General features: G+C 38.0%; 1 protein-coding gene across 6 annotated transcripts; it reads right to left on the reverse strand.

Moving 5' to 3' along the window:
* Positions 1–1,155: 1,155 nt before the first annotated feature.
* pms1 (PMS1 homolog 1, mismatch repair system component) lies at positions 1,156–25,151 on the reverse strand. 6 transcript variants are annotated; one of them, XM_086266281.1, is made up of 13 exons: positions 25,040–25,151; positions 23,717–23,863; positions 23,223–23,405; positions 23,025–23,127; positions 21,735–21,898; positions 14,719–14,835; positions 12,101–12,223; positions 11,847–11,993; positions 10,971–11,743; positions 5,838–6,296; positions 5,559–5,689; positions 1,551–1,711; positions 1,156–1,464 (listed from the first exon to the last, which is right to left on the reverse strand). In XM_086266281.1, the coding sequence occupies exons 2-13, from the start codon at positions 23,846–23,848 to the stop codon at positions 1,264–1,266; spliced, it is 2,694 nt and encodes an 897-aa protein (XP_086122407.1). In that variant the 5' UTR covers positions 23,849–23,863; positions 25,040–25,151; the 3' UTR covers positions 1,156–1,263. The 6 variants fall into 6 exon arrangements, with proteins under 6 accessions (XP_086122407.1, XP_086122409.1, XP_086122408.1 ...); XM_086266283.1 differs by having other exon boundaries at positions 23,717–23,860; positions 25,040–25,113; XM_086266282.1 differs by having other exon boundaries at positions 24,989–25,090.
* Positions 25,152–26,527: the final 1,376 nt, after the last annotated feature.

Genomic DNA, 26,527 nt, shown 5'->3' on the forward strand with positions numbered 1-26,527 from the left:
ACAACTTTTAAGTGCAAAGCGGTTCAATGCAGCAATGCATGAAGTAACACCCTTTCCAAGCTCCTTAGACCATGAAGTAACCCCATACAAAGTTCTTTGGTCTAAGATATTTTAATGTGAATCCCGCCTTAGGACTATGGTATCTGCGGTGATTGGACGGTGTAGTTTTGAAAGAGAGCCTCCTCAGTTTTGGCTAAAGATAACATAATAGCTGTCTTGTACTGATTGTCATGATTTAACTTATATTTCAAATATTCTTAACCCTTCAATATTGTTACAATGCTGGGCTTTTACATTTTGTGTGTTTTTAATGTGGTGTTTTTGTTGTTCTGTTGTTGGTTTTGCTAACCCACCCAAAGACAGTGGATGACAATTTGCTTTTAACCAACTTGGAAACATATCAGCTGGTCTGATGAACACCAAACTCCAGAGATGAAATTTAGGTCAACATGGAATTGTGGTTGTTATGGGAATTGGCCAAACCCCTAACAGCCACTTCAGACTCACTTTGGGAGTCAATGCCATTCATTGACTCCCCTGGCCGATTGTGGCTCAAGAGTTGGCAGTTCGTCTTGCAATCGGAAGGTTGCCGGTTCAAGCTAATCTTGGACAGTTTCGGTCGTTGTGTACTTGGGCAAGACACTTCACCTACCGCCTACTGGTGATGGCCAGAGGGGCCGATGGCGCGATGTGGCAGCCTCGCCTCTGCCAGGGCAGCTGTGGCTACAACAGTAGCTTGCCTCCACCAGTGTGAGAATGAATGAATAGTGGAATTGTAAAGCGCTTTGAGGGTCTCGAAAAGCGCTATATAAATGCAATCAATCATTATTATTATTTCCAAAGTGAGTCAATTCCATAGACTCCCATGTTAAAATGTCCAACATAACAGCATAAACATGTTTACAGCCTTATACAAAAAGAGTTTTGATATTGTGAGAACATTCCCTGTTTACCTGTCATCAAGAACTTCTGAGCCAGTCTAATCTCGATTCTTCCACCAAAGCATCACCCAATTTTTTTGAGGCTCTGTGGAAATCAGAGACCACATTATATGCTGAATTTCTTTTTATAGCAGTTCTGAGTCTAATCAAATCTTGTTATTAACAAAACCAACAATACAAGTTTCAAAAAACACATTTCATGATTGCCCAAAGCCCAGAAATTGGGAAAAATATATTTATTTTATGTATTCTGGTTATAACAAATTGACAACACTCATCTACATTATAATGAAAAAGCAATTTTAATGATATTGTCAGTTTGTTAGAGCTCTAAAGGTCTCAGCAAAGCCTTCACTTCCTGTTCTGTCGTAGGAACGTCAGTTAGGTGCTGAAGAAAAGGGCGTCCATGGATGCAGGTGTGGTTGGCGCCACCCAGCTGCTGTTCCATCCGCAGGAGGGTTTCCTTCACATCTTCTCTAGATAAATTTGTAGGCAGCTGCCGGGTAAGTCGGACTGCTTCACCCTGTGAGGGAAAAAATTCGAATTAAATTAAACAGCAAAAATATCACCGTGATGCTGTGTTCATTTTGTACTCAGAGCAGCTCTCACTTGTAGATAGTTTGTGACTTTCAATGGCCTACACTCCCGCACAGTTCTGGCTTTCTTGTGAAGAACTGCAGTCAGGATCTCCCTGAGGTCCTCCACACCGAGGAAAGGCACGCAGTCTGCCATTGCTGTCACTTCCAGATGTCTCTCGGCTGATGTGGCGCCTGGCCAAAATAAGCAGAAAACAAGGATTAATATACTCCAGACGCTAGTACTATCTCCAGGAAAGAATAATAAATAAATATTGTGGTTTACAGCCGAACTGTTGACCAAGTCAAACAAGCAGAGGGCCAAATGGAGTGTTAAATGACTAATAGAAGCCCCAGCAGACTGGAAGGAAGCTGTCTTGTAGGGTGGAAGAATGATGGCTTCTCATTTCACGAGGAAATACTGCGAATCATGCACAATTTATTATTTTTAATACACAACTTTGGATGGTAAAAAAAAAGAAAAAAAAAGAACAAACCCAGAGAGCCAGGGACAATTTGAAATATCTGTGCAGAGAAATACTGCAGGGTTCAAATCATTCTCTATTCTATTAAATATTTATATGAAAATAATAGCTTAAAACAATAAAATTACCTACGGCAGTAACACATTTACTTTATATTCAGATTTAATTTAAAATATCAGAAAAATTATACACAAGTTTTGGAGGATATTTTCAAGAATATAACAAAAGCAAAAGAAACTCAGCAGATTTCGTGCACTGAAAACATCTTACATGCACCGCTGCCTTCAGTCCAAGCACACCCACAGAGGCTGGCAGTGCCAAATGAAAATTCCTGGAATTTTTTAAAGGGCAACCATTCTCATCACCTGCACACTGGGGTACAAACCTACTGTGAGACCACGCTGTCGGGCAGAGAGCCAATGTCAACTGAGGTGAACCATTCCAGCAACAAAAACAACCAATACTCACAGGACATTGTATACCCTCTGCAGGCAAATATTGAAGAGGTAACATCAAAGCATGGATGAACGAGGTTCAACTGAGGAAGTCATTCTACTTTACTCTGACATCATGTTTAAACATTTGCTGGGATAAATCCTCGAAGTCTTATTTAATAGTCTCATTTCTTTCGCTCATTTACAGGTCCACATTTTTATTCTCGGTCGCTATTAGAGTAGCTCTGAATGATTTACAGTTCAAAACAATATTTTGAACTGTAAAGTTGGGCTTGGTGCTGATGCTAAATTCATCTACTGCCTTAAACAAGACCCCATAGATTTGAACTACAGCCTGGATATAAAATAAAATATAAACATTCTGTGTCTAAAAAGTAAAGTCAACACTGACATGCCTTAAACCTGCAGTCTTTCCAATAGCCAGCAGGGAGCAACTCTTGACGAGCAACATTTTAGGAGCTGGTCTTACTTAAGGAATTTAAGGTGAGTTTAGGTGACGTGGAGGCAGAAGCTAAAGTAATATTCAGCCAATTGTTTTTCTTGAATATTAATAACCCTGTTTTTTGCCCCAATATAAAGACTTACACTGATGTTTTCAGTGTCAATAAGATTACTCATAGATTTTGGTAGTTTTTGTATTTTGCAGTTTATGGCCTTTACATTTAGTATGCTTGTAGTACACATTTGGTATACTATTATGTATTTTTGTGTGCCTTACTAGTCTACGCAACCACCATTGACTGTACTGTTGTTTGTCTTGGCCAGGAAACTCTCCCCAATGACAATGACAAAGGGATGCTTTTATAAAAGAAAGCCTCAAATCAGAAGTAACTGACCCTCTGGTATAACTCTCAAATGTGCACCTTAAACCAGATAACTTTTAAGCTGGAGTGGAAATGGCATCTTACTAATTTAGAAGATCATCATTTAGTTTGGAAAAATAGTTTGTTGCACTACAATAAAATCCTCCATAAAGCTAGAACATCTTACTATTCATCAGATTGAAGAAAATAAGAACCCTAGGTTTTTTCACCACTGTAGCCAGGCTGACAAAGAGTCAGAGCTCTTCATGAATTTATTCACAAATAACATTTTAGCCATTAGAGATTAAATTATTTGTAACCATCTCATAGATGTATGGTAAACCATTTCTCTCTGATTCATTTTTCTGAGTTAACTTCAGTGATTACTTTCTCCTAATCATCAACGTGTCTCCTAGACCCCATTTCTACAAGACTGCCCAAAGAAGTCCTACCATTAATTACTGTTTTAGTCTTAAATATGATCAGTCCATCTATTACTGGATTACTTACTACAGACCTTTAGTAATTCACTAATTAAAGCTATCATTTGACCCAGCTGTCTCAGCAACTCAAGCTAAACAGAGAGTCTTCTTCACACACTAAGGTTAATTATGGAGTTCCACAGGGTTCTAGGACCAATTCTGTTTACATTACACAGAATCTATCTGTGTAATGTAAACAGTATAATTAGAAGGCACAGCATACAATTTCATTACTATGCAGATGATACCCAACTTTATCCATCTATGACGCTAGATAACACACACCAATTAGTTAAGCTGCAGGAATGTTTTAAAGATATAAAGACCTGGATGACCTCAAATTTTCTGCTTCTACAATGAGATAAAATTGAGGTTATTGTTCTCGACCCAGAAAAGCTTAGAAACAAGATTTTAAGCCGATACTTGATTAAAACCAATGGATAGTATTTCCTTGGCTTCCAGTAACACCGTGAAGAACCCTGGAGTCACTTTTGATCAGGATATGTCCTTCAAAGTTCATAATAAACAAACATGTAGGACTGCTTTCTGTCGCAGAGTAAGGGTGAAAAACTAGTCAATGCATTGATTACTTTTAGGCTGGACTACTATAACTCATTATTATCAGGATGTCCTGAAAGCTTCCTAAAAAGCCTTTAGTTGATCCAAAATGCTTTAGCAAGAGTACTGACAGGGACTAGAAAGAGAAAGAATTATTCTCCTATACTGGCTTCTCTTCACTGGCTCGAATTTAAAATCCAGAATGAATTGAACTGAAGTAAACACAATTATGTTTTTGATGAAGTATTTTCAGTATTTATATCAGACACATTAAGAGAGGCACTCAAACATACCTGAATAGAAACTAAAATGTGAGGTTTCTACAACAGAAAAGGTGGTGGTAGAAATAAAACTTCCACAGGGAAGGAAAAAACTTTTAAAAACATTATTGTTAGGTCTCAGTGACCACTGAAAATTAGTTTAGATACTATTTGAATATCAGGACCACTTCCAAGTGCTGAGACTTGATTCTAGAAGGATTTTACTTATACCAAGATTACTGCATTATTTGGCTGTTAACATTTACCACAATATCTCACAAATTCTTCACCCTTTTCATTGTTGAAATGCATAAAGTTAAGTAATCAATCAGTAATTTTGGCAAGTTTAAAATGAACATTTGGAGGTTACTACTGAAAACTCTTAAAAAACAAAAACACTAGAATTGAGAATTTATTGTTTAACATGATAAACAACCTTGTGAAAGACTGGGTGTTTTTCATTTTACCCGCAGCTAATCCGACACAGAGAAACTCTGTCAGACATAATTGCCTGTAATCCCGTTACGGGGACTGTAGGTTTGACATTTCTAACTGCTGAACTATGACATTAACAAAAGCATGAGTCACAAAACAAGAAACTTCTTGCACACAACTTGTTTACTTAGTGGACTTTTTGTTTGCAATATTTACATTTTCCTCATGTAGCCTGGAGATTAATATTATTGAATTTTATCATCATCCTCATGATTTGTTCTTGTAATTTGAATTCTGTGGAGCTTCTGCTTTTATTTTTAGCACCCTCTATGGGTTATGTAGGTAGATTGCCAGGAGTGGTATTTATTTCAGGCTGATTGGATTTGTCAGACCCTGATGAAAGCTTAAAGTTGATATGTGTTGGTTTATTTTTTTCTTCCAAGCTGTTCAAAGAATAAAATTAATCTCTCTTTTTAACAGAAGCCAGAGTACCTGAGTGGTTTTCTGGGGTAATATCCTCATAAAATAATGTCAAGCAACTTTTCCTGGATTTATTCTTTGTACCTGGAGTGAGTTTGACTTTAAAACCATTTGCCACAAGCCTAGGATCAGAAAAGAAGGCGGCTCCATTCAGCTCCGGGCTTTGTTTCTCCATGCTGCACAAAGCCTCTGTGTATTCAGCCCCTCCAAGGCTTCTAAAAAAGAGAAAAAGAGGATTTTAACATACATACAAAAAACAAAGGTAAAAATGCTTCTTTCGTACTTAGCTCTCATATATGTGCATACATTTATACAAAGAAAGTGGCTGTGCACTTTGCTAGTGAAACGTGAGTGATACGTTACCCATCTGTTAACTGTATAGGGTTCTGCAGACTCGCTGCTGGAAGTATATTATTCTCTAGAAGTCTCTTAAACAGCAAAGCTTCCTCCACTCGAAATGGGTTTAACAACATGAGCCTCTGACCACATAAAATGACCCAGGCGCTCTGAGAGGCCAGCCGGTTTACAAGACGGAGGCCCTGCGGCGCTGCGCTGCTCTGGGATGAGAGGCGCTGAAGCTGCAGCCGCAGGGCAGCCACGCTGCAGGGGAGGGGCTGTGAGGGCTTAGGAGCAGGGTTCTTCATCTTCTTCTGAGGCTGAGCGGCGAAGAGCTCATCCAGCAGCTGCTGGTTGGACAGCGGGGCCTTACGTTTCTGACCCTGCATATGGCTCCTCACACCAGGCTCTCTGGGGCCCTCAGCTGAGGCCAACTTAGTCCTTTGTTCATGATGTTCCAGGTGTTTTTTTGCCTTCTCTTCATACCTGCAGAGTTAAACCAAGCCTTGTAATGGTAGTTATGGCTGTTTCTGCTATTAAATCAAAACCTCTTTTCTAAAAAGTGTGCATAAATGAAACAAAGAGAATGAAATGAGATCAGCATAAACGTGTATTTTTAGTTGAACATAGTGGAAAAACATGTCAAACATTGAAAAGTTGGGATGGGGCAAACAGAAGACTGTAAAAGAGGTGGTGGAGTATCTCACAACTAATGAGGTACAGGACTAGCCTGACTGGGTTGTTTTTTGTTGTTCTGTTTGTTTTTTAAAAGCATCCCTGAGCAGACAGGTCTTTCAGAAGTATTTAAGGGAGTATCTACAGATTGTTCATGAGTTCAACTAATTAGAAATAACTTTTCTTGATGAAAACAACAACAACAACAACAAAAACCCTTTTTTGGTCATATACAGTTAATAATATCATAAAAGATGGAAATGCAGAGCAGGGATGTCAGACTCATTCTGCTCATGACCAAACCAAGCCAGTTTAATCTCAAGCTGGCCAGACCAGTAAAATCATTATCTGGAACAGCTGTACATGTAATGAAGTCTGGATTCTGAACCATTCATTTACAAAACAGAGAAGAATAAGTGCAATTTGAACAATATTCTGTCTCAGTTTTTGATATTAAACAATTTACTGTGGTTACAAAGAAACACTACTTTGCTGTTATAAAGCAGGTTGTAGATAATGTCTTTATCTGAAAAAAGGCTGCAAAACTAACATAACAGACTGTAAAAAGCTCAAAAACTGTGCTCTGTCAATCTGAATATTTTGTACTTTGTGTGCCAGATTCAACACTTCAGCAGCTGGAGCTTTCAGCCGGATATAGTGAAATCTCTGCAAGTAGCAAAACTAAAAAACCAGTACCGAATGTTCACAGTATTCAGCCTTTGGAAAGTACATCATTAAAATCAGACGTGTGGTGGAAATCACTGCACATGCTCAGTAAAAAACAGGGTCAGTGAACACAGTTCACCACTTCTTCCATAAAAGTCAGTTAAAATTTATCCATATAAAGATAAAAATAAGATAAAAATGACCTATGATCTCTCTCGGGAGGAGATTTTCTCTCAAGAAGAAAATTAATTCTTGAACTATTTGCCTACACAATCATTTAAAGAGTGGTGAACTGGTCAAACAGTCAGCTTCTTTAGGATCCCAGCCTCTCTCTCAGTCTTTGAGAAATACCACATACTGTAAGCGATGAAAGCCCAAAATAAATGCTAAGAAAAGGTTTTCGCCCACACATTCTTACAGAGCAGCTCCGATCTTCTGAAAAACTTAGCTTCTCCAGGATGCTCTTTTTATTACCAATGACATTAGGAATTCACCTAACCAGCTCTGAGATATTTCATTAAAAAAAATTGTATTTCCTTTTTTTTAGCATAACACACTAAGTCGTTTTTTTGTTGCTTGTCACATCATTCAAATGATGTATATTTTTGCAAATCATTGTAATCCGCTTTTCTTTACAATGTACACAGCATCTCAAGGATTTTTTTTAATGGGGTTATAAATTACATCATGAGTACCACTTTGTTCCCAAAGATCATGTTGAGAAGTTGACACCAGGGTACATTGGGTGCTTTCCTTAACAAAATAGTAATTTTATCAACTCCTATTTCCATATACTGCATCTGAGCATTTGGTCTGATGCTTTACCACCTCATTATTTAAATAGCATGTTTCACAAATTCATGTTAGCGTGCCACTTAAGTGAAAGGTGCAGAGTTATCTTATTTCACGGTTAAGACAGCAGTACAGTGAAACACAAGTCTGAACAGATGTCATTTTCCATATGCTCTTCCATACCTTATTAAAAGATCCTATAATCTGCTGATGCACACTTTCCAACCTTGCAATTACTTTAAATTGGTATGCAGCAATCTTACATAATTGGGTTCAAATGTTTGCAACACAGTGTAATGTAGTAGCTCAGCAGTTAGAAATCAAATTCTGACATGTACGAGTGCATCTGGGACAGTTTCTAAGTCACTAATGACAAATTGACAAATGACTGAAAAGTACTGCACACGTTTAATGCAAACCTTGAGCCAGGAGGATGACAAACTATTCTACCAATATTACCGTCACTGGAACAATAGGTCAATAATAGCTTAAGGGTTTAAATCCCGGCCAGGGAATGCATCCAGTAAGGGTTCCCCAGGCTAGGACCTGCCATGCTACTCAAGGTTACTTTGGAACATGATAAGAGACTTGTAACTGAAGCCACGCTAGCTCAGGCATCACCCGGATTAATAAGGTCTGGGTCAGGAACCAGGATATACTGATGAAAAGTGTGCTTTTGGAACAAGGCTATGGCATAAGCTGGCATGGGATGACAATAGGGAACTGTTGGAAAGATACTTTGAATGCAACTCCAGTTAAGGAGGAAAATGAATGGGAGAGTGACCCCCAAACTGGGAGAGTGGCTCCAACAGATTCCAGGAATGAGATGTCCAAAAAAAGCATAGTCCCAGGAACAGTAAAGATACTGCCCTAGACACTCAAGTCCCCAAGCCCCTGGTAGAGGAACTGAGATTGAAGGACAAACAAAGAGCACCCGGAGGGCAAGTGGGGAATTTTTTTAAATGTATATGCACATTTTATTTCCAAAAGTATTTGCTTGTGTACCTTCACACGCATATACACCTGAATGGCATCTCATTCTTAATCCACAAAGTTTATAATAATGTGGGCCTTTCATTGCTAAGATAACAACTTCAACCCTTCGGGGAAGGTTTTTCATAAGGTTTAGGAGTGTTTACTGGAATTTTTGGAAATTCTTCCAGAAACACATTTGTGTGGTAAGACACTGATGTTGGTTGAGAAGGCCTGGCTCAGTCTCCGCTCTTATTCACCCCAAAGGTGTTCTATTGGGTTGAAGTCAAGACTCTGTGCAGGCCAGTCAAGTTCTTCCTCACCAAAGTCAGTCACCCATGTCTTTATGGACCTTGCTTTGTGCACTGGTGTGCAGTCATGTTGGAGCAGGAAGGGACCATCTCCAAACTATTCCCACAAAGTTGGGAGCACGAAATCGTCCAAAATGTCTTGGTATTATGAAGCATTAAGAGTTCTTTTCACTGGAACTATGGGGCTGAGCCCAACTCCTGAAAAACAACCTCACACCATAATCACCCCCTCTACCAAACTTTACACTTGACACAATGCCAGTCAGACAAGTACCGTCTCCTGGCAACCAGCAAACCAAGACTCATCCATCAGACTGCCAGACAGAGAAGCGTTCATCACTACAGAGAACGTGTCTCCAATGCTTTAGAGTCCAGTGGTACCGTGCTTTACAGCATTGCATCTGACACTTGTGTTTGGTGATGTAAGGCTTGGCTGCAGCTCCTTAGCCATGAAAACCTTTTCCATAAAGCCCTCTATGCACATGTCAAGGCAGACGAGCTAATCTGAAGGCCATATGAAGTTTGGAGGTCTGTAGCGTTTGACTTGGTAGAAAGTTGGTAACCTCAGTGCTTTATGCCCCTCAGCATCTGCTCTATGGTTTTATGTTTTCTACCACTTTGTGGCTGAGTTGCTGCTGTTCCCAATCACTTCCACTTTCTTATAATACCACTAACAGATTACTGTGTATTATTTAGTAGCGAGGCAATTTCACGACTGGACTTGTAGCACAGGTTACATCCTATCGTGGTACCAAGCTAAAATTCACTGAGCTCCTAAGAGCGACCCATTCTTTCACAAATGTTTTCAGAAGCAGTCTGCTTGATTTTATACACCTGTGGCCATGGAAGTGACTGGAACACATGAATTCAATGATTTGGATGAGTGAATACTTTTGGAAATGTAGTGTGCAAGTATTTTAACCCTTTTTGGATGAATATTTAATGAGACTATCTTCTTATATCTTGTATCTTGCTGACAGGTATTTATATTTTATAACTTATTAAATAATGCGCATAACTGGCCAAGGACTGCAAAGAGAGGTAAGAGCTAAGGCAATTTTTTCATCTTTTTGTGCATTATCCTTTCAAATTCAAGAATAAAACTAAACATTTGCTTTTTTTTCTGTTTATTTATTTTAACATATCCGTCCTCATCTAACCTTCATTAATGCCAATCCTTTGACTCTGAGGGGAGCCGGGGTCAAACACAAATGCTCATTACCTCCATGTGTGCTGCGCCAAGTCTGCCCTTGACTAGCCAACTATGTGTCAGTCCTCATGCCACTTATGCGGTGTAAGTGTAGGTGAGATTTTTAAGTGGACAAAGGGACATGTGCGAGTCTAGAAATGGTCTCTAATTAAAATTGAGTGAATAGGAGTTTATATCAGTGAGTATAAATTAAATCAGTAGTTAATGCCTGTGTTTAGTTGATATGCATGGAAAGAGAAAACAAACTTGAAGCTTTAATTTGCCAAATTTAAATAGAAATGAGATGTGACCCTCTGGACAGACCAAGAGGGGACATATCATCATTAGGAATACCTGTTGCACTACGGAAATCTATGTTACCTCACCCACTATTAGGCAAAGTTGTGTGGAAATTAGAAATACAGCTCGTATCAATAAAATTTCCACAGCAGGCCTCTCACATGCAAATGGCAGGTCAGACTTTCCTCTCTTCCATCTCTGCCTTGCAAATAACAAGAGATGGAAACTCAGAAAGGTGAAGGTCTGGAAACTCACTTCTTACGGTCTTCCTCCCTCAGATTTTTCCACCTCTCATGGATAGCGACGCTGATGTCCTGCAGGCTGGCTGTGGGTTTCTCTCTCAGGACCTCAGCTCTGGCTTCCTTCTCAAAAATAGTGACAGGAGACAGCGGTGCCCTCATGGTGCGGTTGCTGATCATGTCATAGGCTGTCAGGGCAGCTCGCTTCTCCGTGATGGCATTTAATGTCTTTTTGCTTGAGCTGCTCTCACTCATGGCCTCATCTGGGACAGAGTGATTCTGCTTTGTAGGTCGATGAATTATGACAGGCTGCAGGGGTTCTCCTGATACCGGGTCAGTAAGAGCGGTCCCCCGGCTCCAGTCCTCAGCTGAAATTTGGACTTTGCTTATAGTTGCAGCTGTCATTTTATTGTCCACAAGTCTCTCCGGGGATTTGCTTGCTGGCTTTGTCACCGTCTGAGACATTTCATCATCATAAAGAGAAAAGTTAGACTCAAGATCAGCTGGAATCTGGTTTACAATCCAGTCATCTGCTATAGAAGAAGAGGAGCTGCAGTTTGAGGCCTGGCGGTCCAGCGAGGTGTCAGCACTCGATTGTTTGGGTCCATCTCTGGGGACGCTATCATTGCTGTGACTATTCTCTGCATTTCGTTCACTGTCAGCCTGCAAAGGACTAGATGGCGAAGGAAATGGCTCAGAGCTGAGGTGTTTGTCAGCTGGGAGATCAGCGTTAGGCCGAAATCCATAGAGAGAAACCAGCAATGCCTCTATTGCAGTCAATACAGTCTCCTAAAAAACAGATGACAAAAGGTCAATTTCCTTTCTCAGGAATCTCTACAGCCAAACAAATAAACTACAACTCACTTTGATTAAGTTTGAGCTTTGTGGTTACCTTGTTATGAAGAAGAACCTGAGTCTTGTCTGGTGTCAGATTAACGTCCACCGATGAAGGTGGAACAGAAATTTTAAGCATAAGGGTGGGATATCGATTTCTGGCTTGGTCGTCTGCATACTGAGCAGTATAGTGCTGACGCAACAGCTGATGGCCAATCACAAAAAAATAAAATTTGCAGAGAAACAAATAAACAAAAAGTTTTTAATCCATAAAAATGTATTTATTGATTGTTTTATTCAAAATGAGTTTACCTTCATTATTTCTTTGTGCTGGACTGGCCGGTTGTTGACAAATATAAATGTTTTGTCAGGGTTAGATGTGCTCGTAGAGGAGTAATCAGCTCCAGGCTTTGGGAAAAAGCCCTCCAAAAGAATCTGAGAAAAAGAAAAATTAGTTATCCAACACAAAGAAGGCTAATAAGAAAAGGCATGCCATGCATTAAAAACTAGAAATAAGTCAAACAGGAATAAAAATCCAAAAAGAAACAAAAGCACTATAACATCATTCATCTATTTTCCACCGCTTGTATAGGATGTACAGCAGTCTAAATAAAGATCTTGCTCTTCCCATTACCTCCCCAAGCTCTTTCAAGGTGATATGGAGATGTTCCCATGCCAGATGAGGGCGATCGTGGCTCAAGAGTTGGGTGTTCGTCTTGTAATCGGAAGGTTGCCGGTTCAAGCCCCGGCTCAGACAGTCTCGGTCGTTGTGTCCTTGGGCAAGACACTTCACCTACTGCCTACTGATGATGGCCAGAGGGGCCGATGGCGCGATATGGCAGCCTCGCCTCTGTCAGTCTGCCCCCAGGCTACAACTGTAGCTGCCTTCACCAGTGAATGAATAGTGGTATTGAAGGGTCCCAAAAAGCGCTATATAAATGCAATCCATTAATATTATTATTAGATGAGATACATAATCTCTCCAGTGTATCACTGGTCTGCCCCAAGATCTTATACCAGTTTGGACATGTTACAAAACACCTCACTTAAAGGGGGTTTACAATGCTAACTGGTCAGATGCCATCTGGCTCTTTTCAGTGCGGAGGAGCAGTGACTCTACTCTGAGTTCCCTTCAGAAGAAGCTCACTTTTGCCATCTTATTCTTTCAGCCATCTATTGCTTGTGGCCAGGTGAAGGTAAGACCAACCAGGTTTAAGACATTGGCTTCACTTTTCATAAAGTCTCTCCTCACACTGTGGCAGAGGAGCACTAAAGCCACATTTCCATTTCGTCTCTCTCTAATTCTGCACAATTCTGTTGTCCATATATTAAGGTTATGATATTTTACGGGTTAAAATGATCAGACTCATAAAAGAGGACCAAAGTTCCCTCTTCTACATGCAGGCCTGTTTTTGGTGTTCAGCATTTTCCCATTAAAACTCAGCATCATACATGATGACCTTTCACCCAAAATCATGCCAGAGGAGGTCCTAATGAGCTAAAATCGACGACTCAGCATAAACCTCAACAACTGTACTTAAAACTCCATTATGAATGCAAGCTAGTAAGAAATTATGGAAAACTATTAATGTTCAGCAGATCGCGAGGAGTCAACAGCTATGCTTGTTTCCACATGGTCTCAGGCTCATTATTAGCAGCAGCGCACGCCAATGAAGTTAATAAATGAACTGCTGTTTCAGGTCAGGGCACACATGCGTTTCTCCATTTCTGCTCATTAGGGTCACTTTATGAGTGTACGAATGGCACCTCTGGCCCTAAAGGGCCTCGGCTATGTGTAGTCAAGCTGGCAAAAAGCGAGTGTCACATTTTGTTCTGCAGAGGAACAGCTCTTACAGCTCTCCCCTAGCGAGGCTGGAGAAATTGTCAACCCGGTCCCCTTGATCACTGAAGCTTTGTTCTTAGGGACAAGGTGGAGAAAAGTTCCCTTTCATTGCTACGGGGAGTAAGAGGAAAAGGTGAAAGGTTGTTCTCATAACCGGGCACCAAGCAGGAAAATAACAACAACAAAGGGGAAAATGAGAGAGAAACAGGGTGAAAAGGGCTGCTCCATATCTGTCAGAATAGATTAGTTTGGAGCCTGACAGCAGGTAGGAGCCACATGACACCTACCGTGACCAAGCAGAAAGTTACAGCTCGACGGTAATTCAATTACAATCTGCAGAGCAAAGCTTAGCTAACAAAAATCACTCAGCCCTCATCAGGAAAGAACTCAAGAGAAAAGGGCAAAGAAATTGTTGGCCAGCCACCAACTGACCACATTTGCTGGCTTGAGCCCAGGCGTTCATGATGAGGTTATTAGCTCACAATCGAGTATAACGTGCATGCTCCCATTTGCTCTGCAGAAATTATCCATCATATCCAGGCATTAAATGTAGTATTGGCAGCTAAGCATAAGGTCCTAAGGTCGTAATCATTAATCATCACCAGTGCAGATCTGGTTATTTTTAACTTGTTTTCAAATATTTTCTTAGGTTTTTGAGCGCTAGTGTTGCATAACATTAGCAACACTGACTCTAAGAAGTCCTGTTATGCATGCTGCAATGTTACACAATATTTTAACTGATCTGGATCTCAGGATGTGTTTGTTGACATCAAGCTTTCAAGGTGAGCGAGGGGAAATTGTGCTTTTCGAACACAAACGTCTGCGTAATGAAGGGCAACGGGGCCACAGGAGAAACAGCATGAGGTTCTAGCAATGAGTAGATGTGTGCGCTTGAGGCGGGACAGGGGCAGTGTGCAGATCTGAACTCATGACAATCGTCCGTCAGGGTTCTGTGCACTTCATGCCGTCTCTTTTGTTGCAATATTAAAATGTGAATTTGGGACACAAAAGGGTTAACAACCGTTTGTGTTCATCTTGCAGAATCGCTCAGCTTTTCTCCAGTTTCTACAGCTTCCCCTTAACTAACCTCCGGTTGCTCCTGGTGATGGTGGCAAGGGATCAAGTTGGCAATAGCACCGGGCCCCAGCGTGGCGAGGAGGGCGCTTCTGTTATCGGCCACTTTGGCCTTCTGCCAAAGGACCACCTGGAACGAAATGACACCCGTCCACCTCAATGAGTCCTCGTCAAGGTTATTACAGTTTTTATTTATTAGCTTTGACAATTTAATTTTCGATGTGACACATTTTTAAAGTGTTTTGATATTTTTTAAGTGCTATAGTCTGTGTTTTGGTCTTTCCTATAAAACTGAATTTTTGTCAGGGCTGAGGCTCAAAAAGGTCAGAAAAAACGTAGGAAAAGAAGAAACAAAGGAACCTTTGGTAAAATACACATATATGCACATAACAATATAGCCAAACAATAAAGAGTAATGAAACAGGAATTCGTAGTTAATTTAGTCTTGCAGGGCCAAGTTGCAGGTTGTCCAATGGTAGTTGGAAAAGACAGAAAAAGAAGGAAAAGCAAAATAGGTCCACTGTACCAAAAAGCAAGTTTCATCGACAATCACACTGTATAAACCCCCTAATGCTGTGAAAACGTTTAACATAATGTAGTAATTAAAGCTTGGACAAAAATTTAAAAAAATAAATAAATTTAAAAAGATTTCCCCACATAAATTTCTAAATGTGTAAATTTTTCAAATAAGTAATCAAGAAAAAAACTCAATGCTGTATTTTTAGCAGCACCACAGTTCAGAAAATATTTTAGGTGCAAAATATGTTAACATCAGTATGTGTCTACCAGTGAATTTATCTCCTGGGTGTTGATTTCTAAAAGCACACACTGTGTTGCAGGACGTGTCTCAGATATTAAATTAAAGTTGGCACCTATAAACGGATAACTCCTGTAAACAGTTCCTGAAGAAACTATGAAACATGACACAAGCCAAATGGCAGAGCTGGAGATAAAGGATAGGGGGCAACTAAGTGCTGATTGCACAAAATGGGTTCAGTACCCTCCCCTGACGAACTCCAAATTGATTTCTATGAAAGCTATATGGTGGTCGTGTGCTCCCTTCCCTGACCTGCACCGCCTACACACTTCTGTGTACAAACTGGCTGCAGCCTGAAACCGAAGCAGAGGTCAAGTCCGCAGCTGCGATCAGCAACTTAACTCAGGCATTATAATCACCCAAATCGCAGCCACAGTCAGCTGTATTTGTGTTGGGGTGCCTGATGGGTAAGAGACGAAAATGTCTATGTAATGAAACAAGTAAAAATAGCTTAAATTTGGAGTTGTGGTGAACAGGAGATCACACAACAAACTCTTCTGCATTGCGGATACTCCTGACCACTCTATTCACAGAAAGCAGCACTTTCTCCAGGACTCTGCTCCACTACTACAGGAACATGCAATATTTCTTTTTAATTTACTTTTTATTTATTTCCTTGTCTTGAGTGTAACCACTGGTTTACACTTTATTGTGAACCCTCTGTATTTCCATCCATGAAAACATCTCTTGATTGTAGACTTTGACTTTGTGTCAAATGATACATCCACCTCCTCATCTAACCTTCTTGACTTCGTACAATGTTATGAAATTGTATTTCTTAACCATAGAAATTATTCTGTGCTCAACCACACTTGTCTTCTGTAATCTTTCAGCCTTTTCGGTGTTGCTGGGCTGGCTGGTGTATTAGTTCTTTTTAAGCCACTTCTATAGCTTTTGTTCTCTCTAATAGATGGATTTTGGTTTTTCAGCCTATCGATGACTTCATTCACTAGCATCTCATTGGATCTCATATTGGCAGTTTCAGTAAAAAGCTACCAAATGCAAGCACTTAGAATACTTTCAGATATTTGGTCTTTTTGGACTGTCATGAAATAATGAGGGAATAGGCCTCACCTGTTCCAATACTTTTCTTAAATCCCCATTTTCCCTTCATACAATGTAATGTGTACAGAGGCAAAGCTCCAAAAAAGAAAAACATCCTGGTCCAAAAACTGCATATAGTGCTTTTTGGATCATATTTTTCCGACATATTGTCATCATACATTAAAAATACTAACTCTTACATGATTCTACATATGAGAACCAAGAGTTTTGTTCCATGTTGTCATACTTTTACCTATTTAAGCCATCCATCCATCCATTCGCTTCCGCTTATCCTTTTTCAGGGTCGCGGGGGGCGCTGGAGCCTATCCCAGCTGTCATAGGGCGAGAGGCAGGGTACACCCTGGACAGGTCGCCAGTCCGTCGCAGGGCCAACACACAGGGACAGACAACCATTTGCACTCACATTCATTCGCACATTCACACCTAGTGGCAATTTGGATTATCCAATTAACCTATCCCCACAAGCTGCATGTCTTTGGACGGTGGGGGGAAGCCGGAGTACCCGGAGAGAACCCACGCAAACACGGGGAGAACATGCAAACTCCACACAGAAAGACCCCGCCTGATGTTGGAATTGAACTCAGGACCTTCTTGCTGTGCGGCAACAGTGCTAACCACCGTGCCACCGTGCTGCCTATTTAAGCCATTTTTTAATATTTTTTAAATCATATTTTATTGTCCCCTTTAGTTCTCAATTAAGATGTTTTATTTTGCTAGACTTACTAAACTATGTATTCTGATTTTTTTTCTTGTGTTTTTATTTCTTTTTTGATGTTTTATTTACATTTTTACTTAAAAAAAATCTTCTTGTCTTTTGGGACATTTTATGTTTTGAAATAGTTGAAATAGTATTTTACTCTATTTCTCCATGTTATCTTACTTTATTTAAAAATGGTCACCTTTTTTTTTTTTTTTACTGCAACACAGGCCTTTCCAAATTTGGGGAATAAATTACTAAATATCTAAAATGGTACACTTCTAAATTATATAAAAAAAGACCAAACACGTCTCTGGTCTAAAACCAAATATCCCACAAAATGACTTCTTTTTACTTTTCAGTTTTTCACGCTGGAAAACATGCAACCTGAATATAACTAATGAGAATTAATAACTGTTGTTAGGTCAGTGTTTATTTATGATCCATCTCTTCACAGTTAATTAAATGACATTAGACATTGTGAAAGATGATATATTACTTAAGTACACATGTTATTTATGTTCAGTTAAGCTTGTGTTAGTCAAACTCATCCAACAATCAAATTGCTACCATTTGCTAAAAGAGCCAAACAAACGGCAACACATGTTAGGGATTCACGCCTCTCAGAGCATCGATGTTTGCTCTTAAAGTAATTTGAACTATAGCATTCCCTGCAAGCCCAAACAATGATGTCTGCTACATCATGCTGTAATGTTCATGGATGCACTTGGTAACATTTTTCTTGCAGCAGCATCCAGAGGCACTGTGGCTTCAAGGCTGTAAATTGCCCCCAGACCAGGCATGAATTCAGTCCCTGGGTCTGGATTAATTTGTGAGTTTTCTTGAGAAAATCAAGATGACATTTCACATGTTTTTTTTTAATTAAATGTTATATGCATTTGTGAAGTGATGACGCAAAGTATTTTGCAATCAGGGCTGCTGCCTGATTAAAGTAAATATCAATCACAATTATTTTGGTAACTCTGGCAATTACAGTAATTTTTCTTAATGCAAAAAAACCCAAAAACAAAACAGCCGTAGATAAGAGTGAGACAATAACCCTGATAAGACACAGACAGTGCAGGGAAAGGCATACAAAAACGTCAGAGCCTTTGTACTAGGAATGAAATGAGAATCGATATTATGATTATTTAACACAATCATTCTCAGAAAACAACAGTGGATTTATTAAACTTTGAAAAATAAATAAAAGCATTAATATATTATTATTAGACTTCCATGAGCTTTAATTGTAATTCAACTAAATAAACTCAGCACTACATGAATGCAGTAAATCTGCTGCAGGCTAGTGGGAATGTGGCAGGGAGTGAATCTGGAATTTTGTGATCAGGGGAAAAGTAAAGGAAACGGATGTGCTAAAAGCTAAAGCGAGAAAATGATTGGAAAACTGAATGTAGCACAATAATGTTTTGATCTATATTACCTTCTTTCAGTAAAAGGTGGAGGGTAAAAATATAGCTGAAATTAAAATTCAATTAACTGCACAGGTAAAACAGACCTTCCAAAAAATCCCTGAACTCAGATCCAGATTGACTCCAAAAGCCCCACTTCTGGTCGAAATTTTAAGCAAATTTCTTCATAAATGTTTAAGTAATCTTGCTACCAAACAAATCAATCAATCAAACAAATATTAGAGCTCTCTCACTTAATGACATTTACCACTAAAAGGGATCCTCAAATATGCAGAACATGCTCCCCTTAAATTGTTAGACATGTTGTCTAACAATTTAAGGGTTGTGTGTTTGTCATTCACAGAGGTTTTGTTTCAGCAATTAGTTGCATTAATTATACTATTTTGATCACCATCTGACAGACTGTTGCATCACAAGTATTTGTAAAATGTCTGCAGGTTTTATTGTACATCATCTAATCCTGTTTAAAGATTCTCAATCAAACATTTCAGAACAAAAGATTGAGTTCGAGTTTCTCAGATGTGACGTTTTTATTAGTTTCATTTATTCTATGTCACCATTTCTTTTGTATCTTTTGGTTTTGGACTATTTTACTTATTTATGTACCTTGAAGCCAACACGGATCAAAATCTCTTTTCTTTCTCTTTAAGAAAAAGTACAATAAATCGTACAAAATAAGTCATTCAAAAGAGATACGTTAAGATTTTCTGACATTACTAGAACCAAAAAGGATGAACATAAAAAATAATAAGGCAATTAATCAAAGCTTGAGCTGTTTCTGTTTAAACTCGGCTGTTTGAACCTTACTGGAAACAAATATATTCTTTTGCATGTTTTTATTTTAAGTTTATTTATTAATGAGTGAAATTTTTATCAACCTAAATGTAGAAAATGTTCACTAGTCTTGCAGTGTTTCGGTTCGTCTTTCTCGCCTTGATAAAATCTTTAGTGTTTCTGGAGCGCCTGTAGAAGCTAAATGAAGATTTTCCATCACACGTTAACAATTTCACAGCTCACCGACTCGCATTAGCACTGACAAGAAACCAGCAGGAGGCCAGAGACAATTTCTGTCTTCAAACAGGTCGGCCAAGCTCCTCGATATTTTCCTGTAATTGTCCGTTTACACATCTGAGGACACAACCACAAGGACAAAGGGCAAAAGATGCCCGAACATCTTACAGCTGTAAGGAAATCTGGATGGAAAAAAGAGTTTAATGGCTTTATTACTTGGCTCTCTCTTCCAGTATTTAATAAATTTTTTGTTTGATTTTTGTTAATCCCCCAAAATGGACCAATATACTACTCAATAAAAAAATACACTTGTGCATTAAAACTAAAACACATTACTTAATGCATTGCATTGTCTTTGCACCCCCCAGATACAGTAGGAGGAGTGATAGTAATGGCATTAATCAAAATAGTGAAGACAACTTAACTAACTGACAATCTAACAGTATCTAACAGTAATCCTAAAGAGGTTTTCAGAGTCTTGATACATGTCAGTGTTATCAAGATGGCTACAAAACAGTACATTTATTTTCAAATCCTTAATTTAATCAGTCTGTCTTACTGAGAAAGAGAACTCTTTATCAATAGAGACCTGTGTATAAAAAAGGTAAACAACAACACAGAGAACACACACATGCTGTGTTTTCATATCTTTGTGGGGACATCTAATTGACATAATGCTTTCCCTAGCCACTTACCCTAACCATCAAAAAATGAATGCCTAATCCTAACACTTAGCCTACACCTAACCGTAACCTAATTCTAACCCTGACACTAAAACCACATTTTGAGTCTCAAAAATGCCTTCAAACTTATGGGGACTTATGGGGATTTTGTCCCCATAAGGGCTGTTGGTCCCCACAAGCATAGTAGACTTCCAATTTTTGGTCACCACTAAGATATGTAAACATGGTCTCTCTGACACACACAACCACTCTCACACTCTATACATGGTCACAAATAAAGTGAAAGAGCTGCAGATACAGCAGCTAGTTGCATCTATAGTCCCATCACACATACATGCCATATTAATATATAAAAAACTGAAGGGGATTTTCAGCTAAAGGGAATGTCATCTGAAGGCTAAGGCGGACACCTAGTGGTTGCATCAAGCTAAAGCTTTAAATCAGGGTGTTTGTATACAAAGGTGTTGTGTTTTTTTTGTAACCACAGTGGAATATGACTGATACTCATCTCTATCTTTACTTGTATAAGCATCTTAATCACTTCCTGGCCAAACTTGCGTGTGACATTAATCTCCAGTAAAGCAGTAAAGAGTAATATGGTGTGACTATTAGGGAAAAGTGCAATGTTACTATTTCTGTGGTCTTAGTTTTGAACTGCCTGCTATGGGAATGGATCCATGTTACTTCAGAATTCATAAGTTTGCTGTTTGAATCAAGCTTCAAATTGGATTCCTCCATCAGCAGATGGAGGAGTCAAATACCACCCTCTACCACCATCTGCACCACTTATTGGACAAGCTTACTACAATACAATACCTTAAGTTCTTTATTGCATTATATTTTGATTTTTATTCATTAAATACATCTTTCTTTTTTCTATTTAATTGTAATAATAATAAGGTGCAATAATAACAATGTGCAATAAGCATACACTTATTCTTCTATTTGTGTTGTGTTGTGTTTTCAATTTCATTGTACTATTGTATTATGTATGACTGTGAAATGACAATAAAGAGTTATCCTATCTTATCTTATCTTATTTAGACCTATTTTATTCTGTTATTTTTTATTTATTTTATTAAGCTTCTTTACTTAACAGTTTTAATTTGTCTTGGTATATAAATCTATGTTGCTGTTTTTCTTCTTTCATCAATCTTTCTTTTTCGTTGTATTTTTATTTGCATTTTTTGTGGCTTTTTTTTAAATTACTTTAATATCTGGTGTGTGCTCTGCCTTGCCTGTATGTACTAGCACTTTGTTTTTAAAGGTTGTATATAAGTAATGTTTATTTCTCTTCTTAAGTTGTGTGGACGAGTTACTGACCTTATTGTGAACGAGCATGAGTCTCAGCTCCGGTTTGATAATGGCGTAGGCCATCAGCAGATCCTGCACCTTCTTCAGCTCCTCTTTGCACTTCTTGTTAGAAGAGAAACACTGACGTCTCACTGGAAGGTTCTTAAAAAGTTTCATTACACTCACTGTCGTCCCTGCAAAAGAAACAGAACAGAGTAGGTGACCTAAAATTATATTTTCATGCAACAATTAGAGTTGATAATATGGCAGACAAAAAAATTGCAAAAATTAAAAGTATGTACATAAATAAAATACTAAATGTATTAACACACCAAAAATAGCCTAAAAATTATATCTAAAGTAAGCTTAAAAACTGATGTAAACTGACATTTGTTTTCACTTGTTCTTGTATTTTTTTTACCTTTATTAAACTCGTCCATTGATTTATATTCCTGTTTTATTATTCCATCATTAAAGGACACTTTATACAATTAAACAATAAATAGAGTAACTAAACAGAGTATTTGTGTAATAGTAAATCTACTATGTTTTGCACAGTTATGGATGCAGACTTGCATTTTCCAATTTAACACAAAATAAACAAGTGTACTTGTGTGATAGCATCACTGATTTATTATTTCCTATTTTTATAGATTTCCCTATTTATTTTTCTTTTTGTTACACATAACGAAGAAGAAATCCTTAAAAGAAGATTAAAAAGAAAATAGAGAAATAAATACACTTGAATTACTTCTATTTTATTTTTCTAAAGCAAATATAATCAAGTTAATCAATAAATGCACTAATCAATTAATTTCAAAATAAACTGGAAGTTAAACAGAGAGGAGAATAAGGAGAAAGTTTTTTTTTTTTTTTTTAAATTTTGGTCCTCCATACAATCAATGTATTATTATTATTTATTTTTATCTTTCTTTATTATACTCCAATTTTTCCTGACCTTTGCTCTTCTCTATAGCGTTTACCTTACTGAACAATTTTTGGTTTGTCATATTTCATTTTAATTTTTCTTATTGAGCTAACCTATTTAAGAACTTTTGTGATGGGTGGTGTTTGATGTTTTTAAATTTTTATATTCATATTTCCATAAAAGTAAAACACTTCTATTTTTCCAATAATAATTCACGAACAGCACTGTTTATAATGTGTCTGCTGGCTGATTTTGTAAACATCAATATTAAGTTTCCTGTTCACCGGGATTAAAATAAATTCTGCCCTCATATCTGAAGCAACTTAATTTTCGTTTTTTAGATATTTTTTAAAAAGGAAGTTTTCCTTGTTGCTCTGCTGTCTGTGCCGTACCTTGACCTAAATGAGACGGCTTCTGGGAAACAATTTTCCCTGTCAAGTCCATTGTGTACTGGGTGCTGATTTCATCCTCCTCTGTCTTTGTGGTAACAGCCACCTGAAGGGAAATGACACAAAACTTCAGTTTAGCCACATTGAGGTGTCAGCGGCTGTAATTTACACAGCACGAGTGTTTGAGTTTTAATAGAACACCTCAGCCACGGCGCAAATGGAACCCAGCGCCTCCCCTCTGAAGCCGTACGTTTCCAGATGCTCCAGGTCTTCATGTCTGCAGATCTTTGAGGTGAAATGTCTCACAGCCATCACAGGAGTATCTACAGTTTTGATTCCTTGCCCATTATCACGAACCTCTACGCGGTCCAGGCCAAAATTTTCCTAAAATGTCAATAAAAGTAGTGCAACATGAAGGGAAATCAAACTCAAAGCTGTTATGATCTGAAGAGTGACTGCAGCAGCAGTCAAAATGCTCTAATATTAATGATTTATTTTCACTCACATCATTATTCATAATCATTGCATCATTAATGTTAAATAAATATGATAATAAATTCAAGTAAAATACACTAACAGGGGTAATTAACTGGAGGAAATCAGACTGGTTACTGCATTTGCTTCTGCATGAATCAAGGTTTTTAAATAAATTAATTTTTTTCCCCTGTAACATTAGCTGTAATTAAGTACTTTACCAGTTTAACATCAATGCTTGAAGCTCCAGCATCCAGGGAATTCTCGATCAGCTCTTTGACAACATTCACCACAGACGTAATGACCTGGGAGCTGGACAGCAGACGCACAGTGTCCGGGGGCAGCTGCTTCATGACTACAGTTATCTGCTAAGGTGAAACATCTGGATTTAGTGGCACATCTAGTCACAAGAATAATAGGAGAATAGCTGGCCAAGGGATAGCCCTTATAAACATGCTCCTGATCTTTCTTTTGATCCCTTGCAATAGTGGGTGACACCACATATTTGATTCGGCAGAGTATTATCCTGGATGTCCCCAAAAAGAGGATTTGTGTCCTCTGACCAATTTTATTGAATGTAATATTTATATGATCTTGGTTATCCACATTTCAGTGGTGTCAGACTGCTTTAAGCTCATCAGATACATGCAATCTGCGCTGAAGTGGGGTGGACAAGTTCATAAAATTGTACACAAACATATAAAGAAAAACGTGTCCAAGTATTTCCCTTTCTTTCAGTGTACAGTACAAGAATATTCTTCAGTTTGTCGACACTCACTGTGTATTAGGGGCATGCATGATTCAAACTTTTTTAGTTTATTGAAGTCACTAATTAGATTTATTGTATTTATGTGATTTTTAAAAATCAGGAATCCTGTACAAAAATCTCAACCCAGAAACCTGCAGGTTACTCCCTAACTTCTTACACCTCCAGTCTTTATTTTAGCTGCCTGCTCAAACACAGCGGGCCATCCCATGTAAGTGTTTATGAGTTCAGTCTCTTAACTTCTCTACATGAAACCCAAAGAAACGCTGAACCAGCTTCAGTGGACCCTCCTGCAGTTAAAATCTATACATGGAAATAAGAGCAGATATTTCAAGGGGACATTTTATCTACATTAATTAACAACTCTGCCTATAGACGGAATCCTTAACTTTTCAGGCGCTTCTGCCAGAAATACTCGTTTACTGCTGCTGATTAAAGAAATAGTATTTACGGTTTGTAAAATTGGCTGCTCCTTGATACATGAAAACGTCCTTTTATATCGATGAATTAGTGATCACAGCTAACAGTAATTTACCAGTAAAGGCAGTCAAAAAAGCAACGGCACTAAGATATATTCACTTCATTTAAGGCACAATTTATCCACATTTCTTTAAACACAAAATGAAACTGTACTTTAAGACTAGCTAACTGCTCTCCACACCTCCTTTAAGCTGCTCAGACTTGCTAGCTCAGATTTAAATTTCAATTTTAGTTCAAACTTACGTACAGATGTTACAAAGCCATAATTAGCTCAATAAAGCGGCTAAATAATACTAACATAAAACTGCTTCTCTGCTTCAATCGTTCATAACAACAGACACGGAGAACCACAGGCGGAAGTTACTGTTTTCCCGCCCTCCCCCCTTCGCTGCATATTGATTGGCTATAAGTCAGGCGTAGGCGGAGTCTAAAGAGCAGTCTGCCCGGAGTTAGAGCTGGCAGTTTTGGGCATTGTTTTTCTTATTTCTCATTTTATTTACAAGAAATCTAAAAATCAGTCAATTTGTCTGTCGCACCATCTGCAAAACACAATTCATAGCAGGTCTCACTACCATCTTCTAAACGTTCCCTTTCAATCTTGATGTTATTCTCTGCACCTCTGCACCTGTGGCAGCTAACACAGAGAGACAGACAACCATTTGCACTCATACTTATGGGCAACTTATAATCACTTGTTAACCTTACCCCACTAAGTGGTTGTCTTTGGACTGTGTGAGGAAGTTGAGGTACCTATTTAGACATGGGGTTAACATACAAACTCCACAGAAAGACCTTCTTGGTGTTAGGCAACAGTGTTAACCATCATGCCACCCCATATTAAATTAAATTAAATTAAATTAAATTAAATTAAATTAAATTAAATTAAATTAAATTAAATTAAATTAATGTTACCTGCTTGATGTGATGTGACATCCTGTGTGCAGGGATAAGAACAGGCATGCCATTTGGACATTTCTTTATTTTTCATTTTTTATGTATTTTTGATTGATTGATTGATTGATTGAATCTTTATTTTGAACATGTTGAAAAAGTACAACAAAATAGAATTAAAAGAGACAAATGAACAAAGCAAAACAAAAGGAAAACGAGCAACCACAACTCCAAATAACGTTCATGTTCAAAAAGGAGCAGGAAGAAGCATAAGCTTATTTAATCCCACCCCTTTTCCACTATCTAGTATCAATAGACTACAGAAATACCTCCTTGCAATTACATTATATGTTATGTGTAATTTTTTTAATATATATATATATACATATATGTTTCTATCTATCCATACATACGTATATACACATACGCACATATACACATTTTCAATAACCCCATTAACACCTCAAGGATACACAACCTACAAATATATATATTTATATACCCATACCAACATACCCGTGCACCCGCATACACATGAAAATATTAGACAAGAACACCCTATCAAATCTCTACCTTTTCCCTGTACCCTGTAAAAACCATATCCTTAAACCGCTTTTTAAACTTTTCATATTAAATTAACATTTAAATATTAAAAATAATTAAATTTTGTGTAACAGCACGCCACACTAGCCTTAAAATCACCCAGGAAGCACCAAGTTAACTTATGTTCACTGCACTTGTTATGAAAAAAAAAAATAAAAATAAAAATTAATATTTAAATATTAAATTAATATTTAAATAATTTATGAATTTAAATACATTTAAATAAATGTATTTAAACATTAAATAAATAACATGTATTCCCATAGTATTTATTCATTGGCGTATTGATTGG

The sequence above is a fragment of the Aulonocara sp. 'chitande type north' Nkhata Bay genome, linkage group LG16 (assembly GCF_057382095.1).
Source record: "Aulonocara sp. 'chitande type north' Nkhata Bay isolate Kocher_YH1m ecotype deep benthic linkage group LG16, A_spYH_male_GT1.1, whole genome shotgun sequence".
NCBI lineage: Eukaryota > Metazoa > Chordata > Actinopteri > Cichliformes > Cichlidae > Aulonocara > Aulonocara sp. 'chitande type north' Nkhata Bay.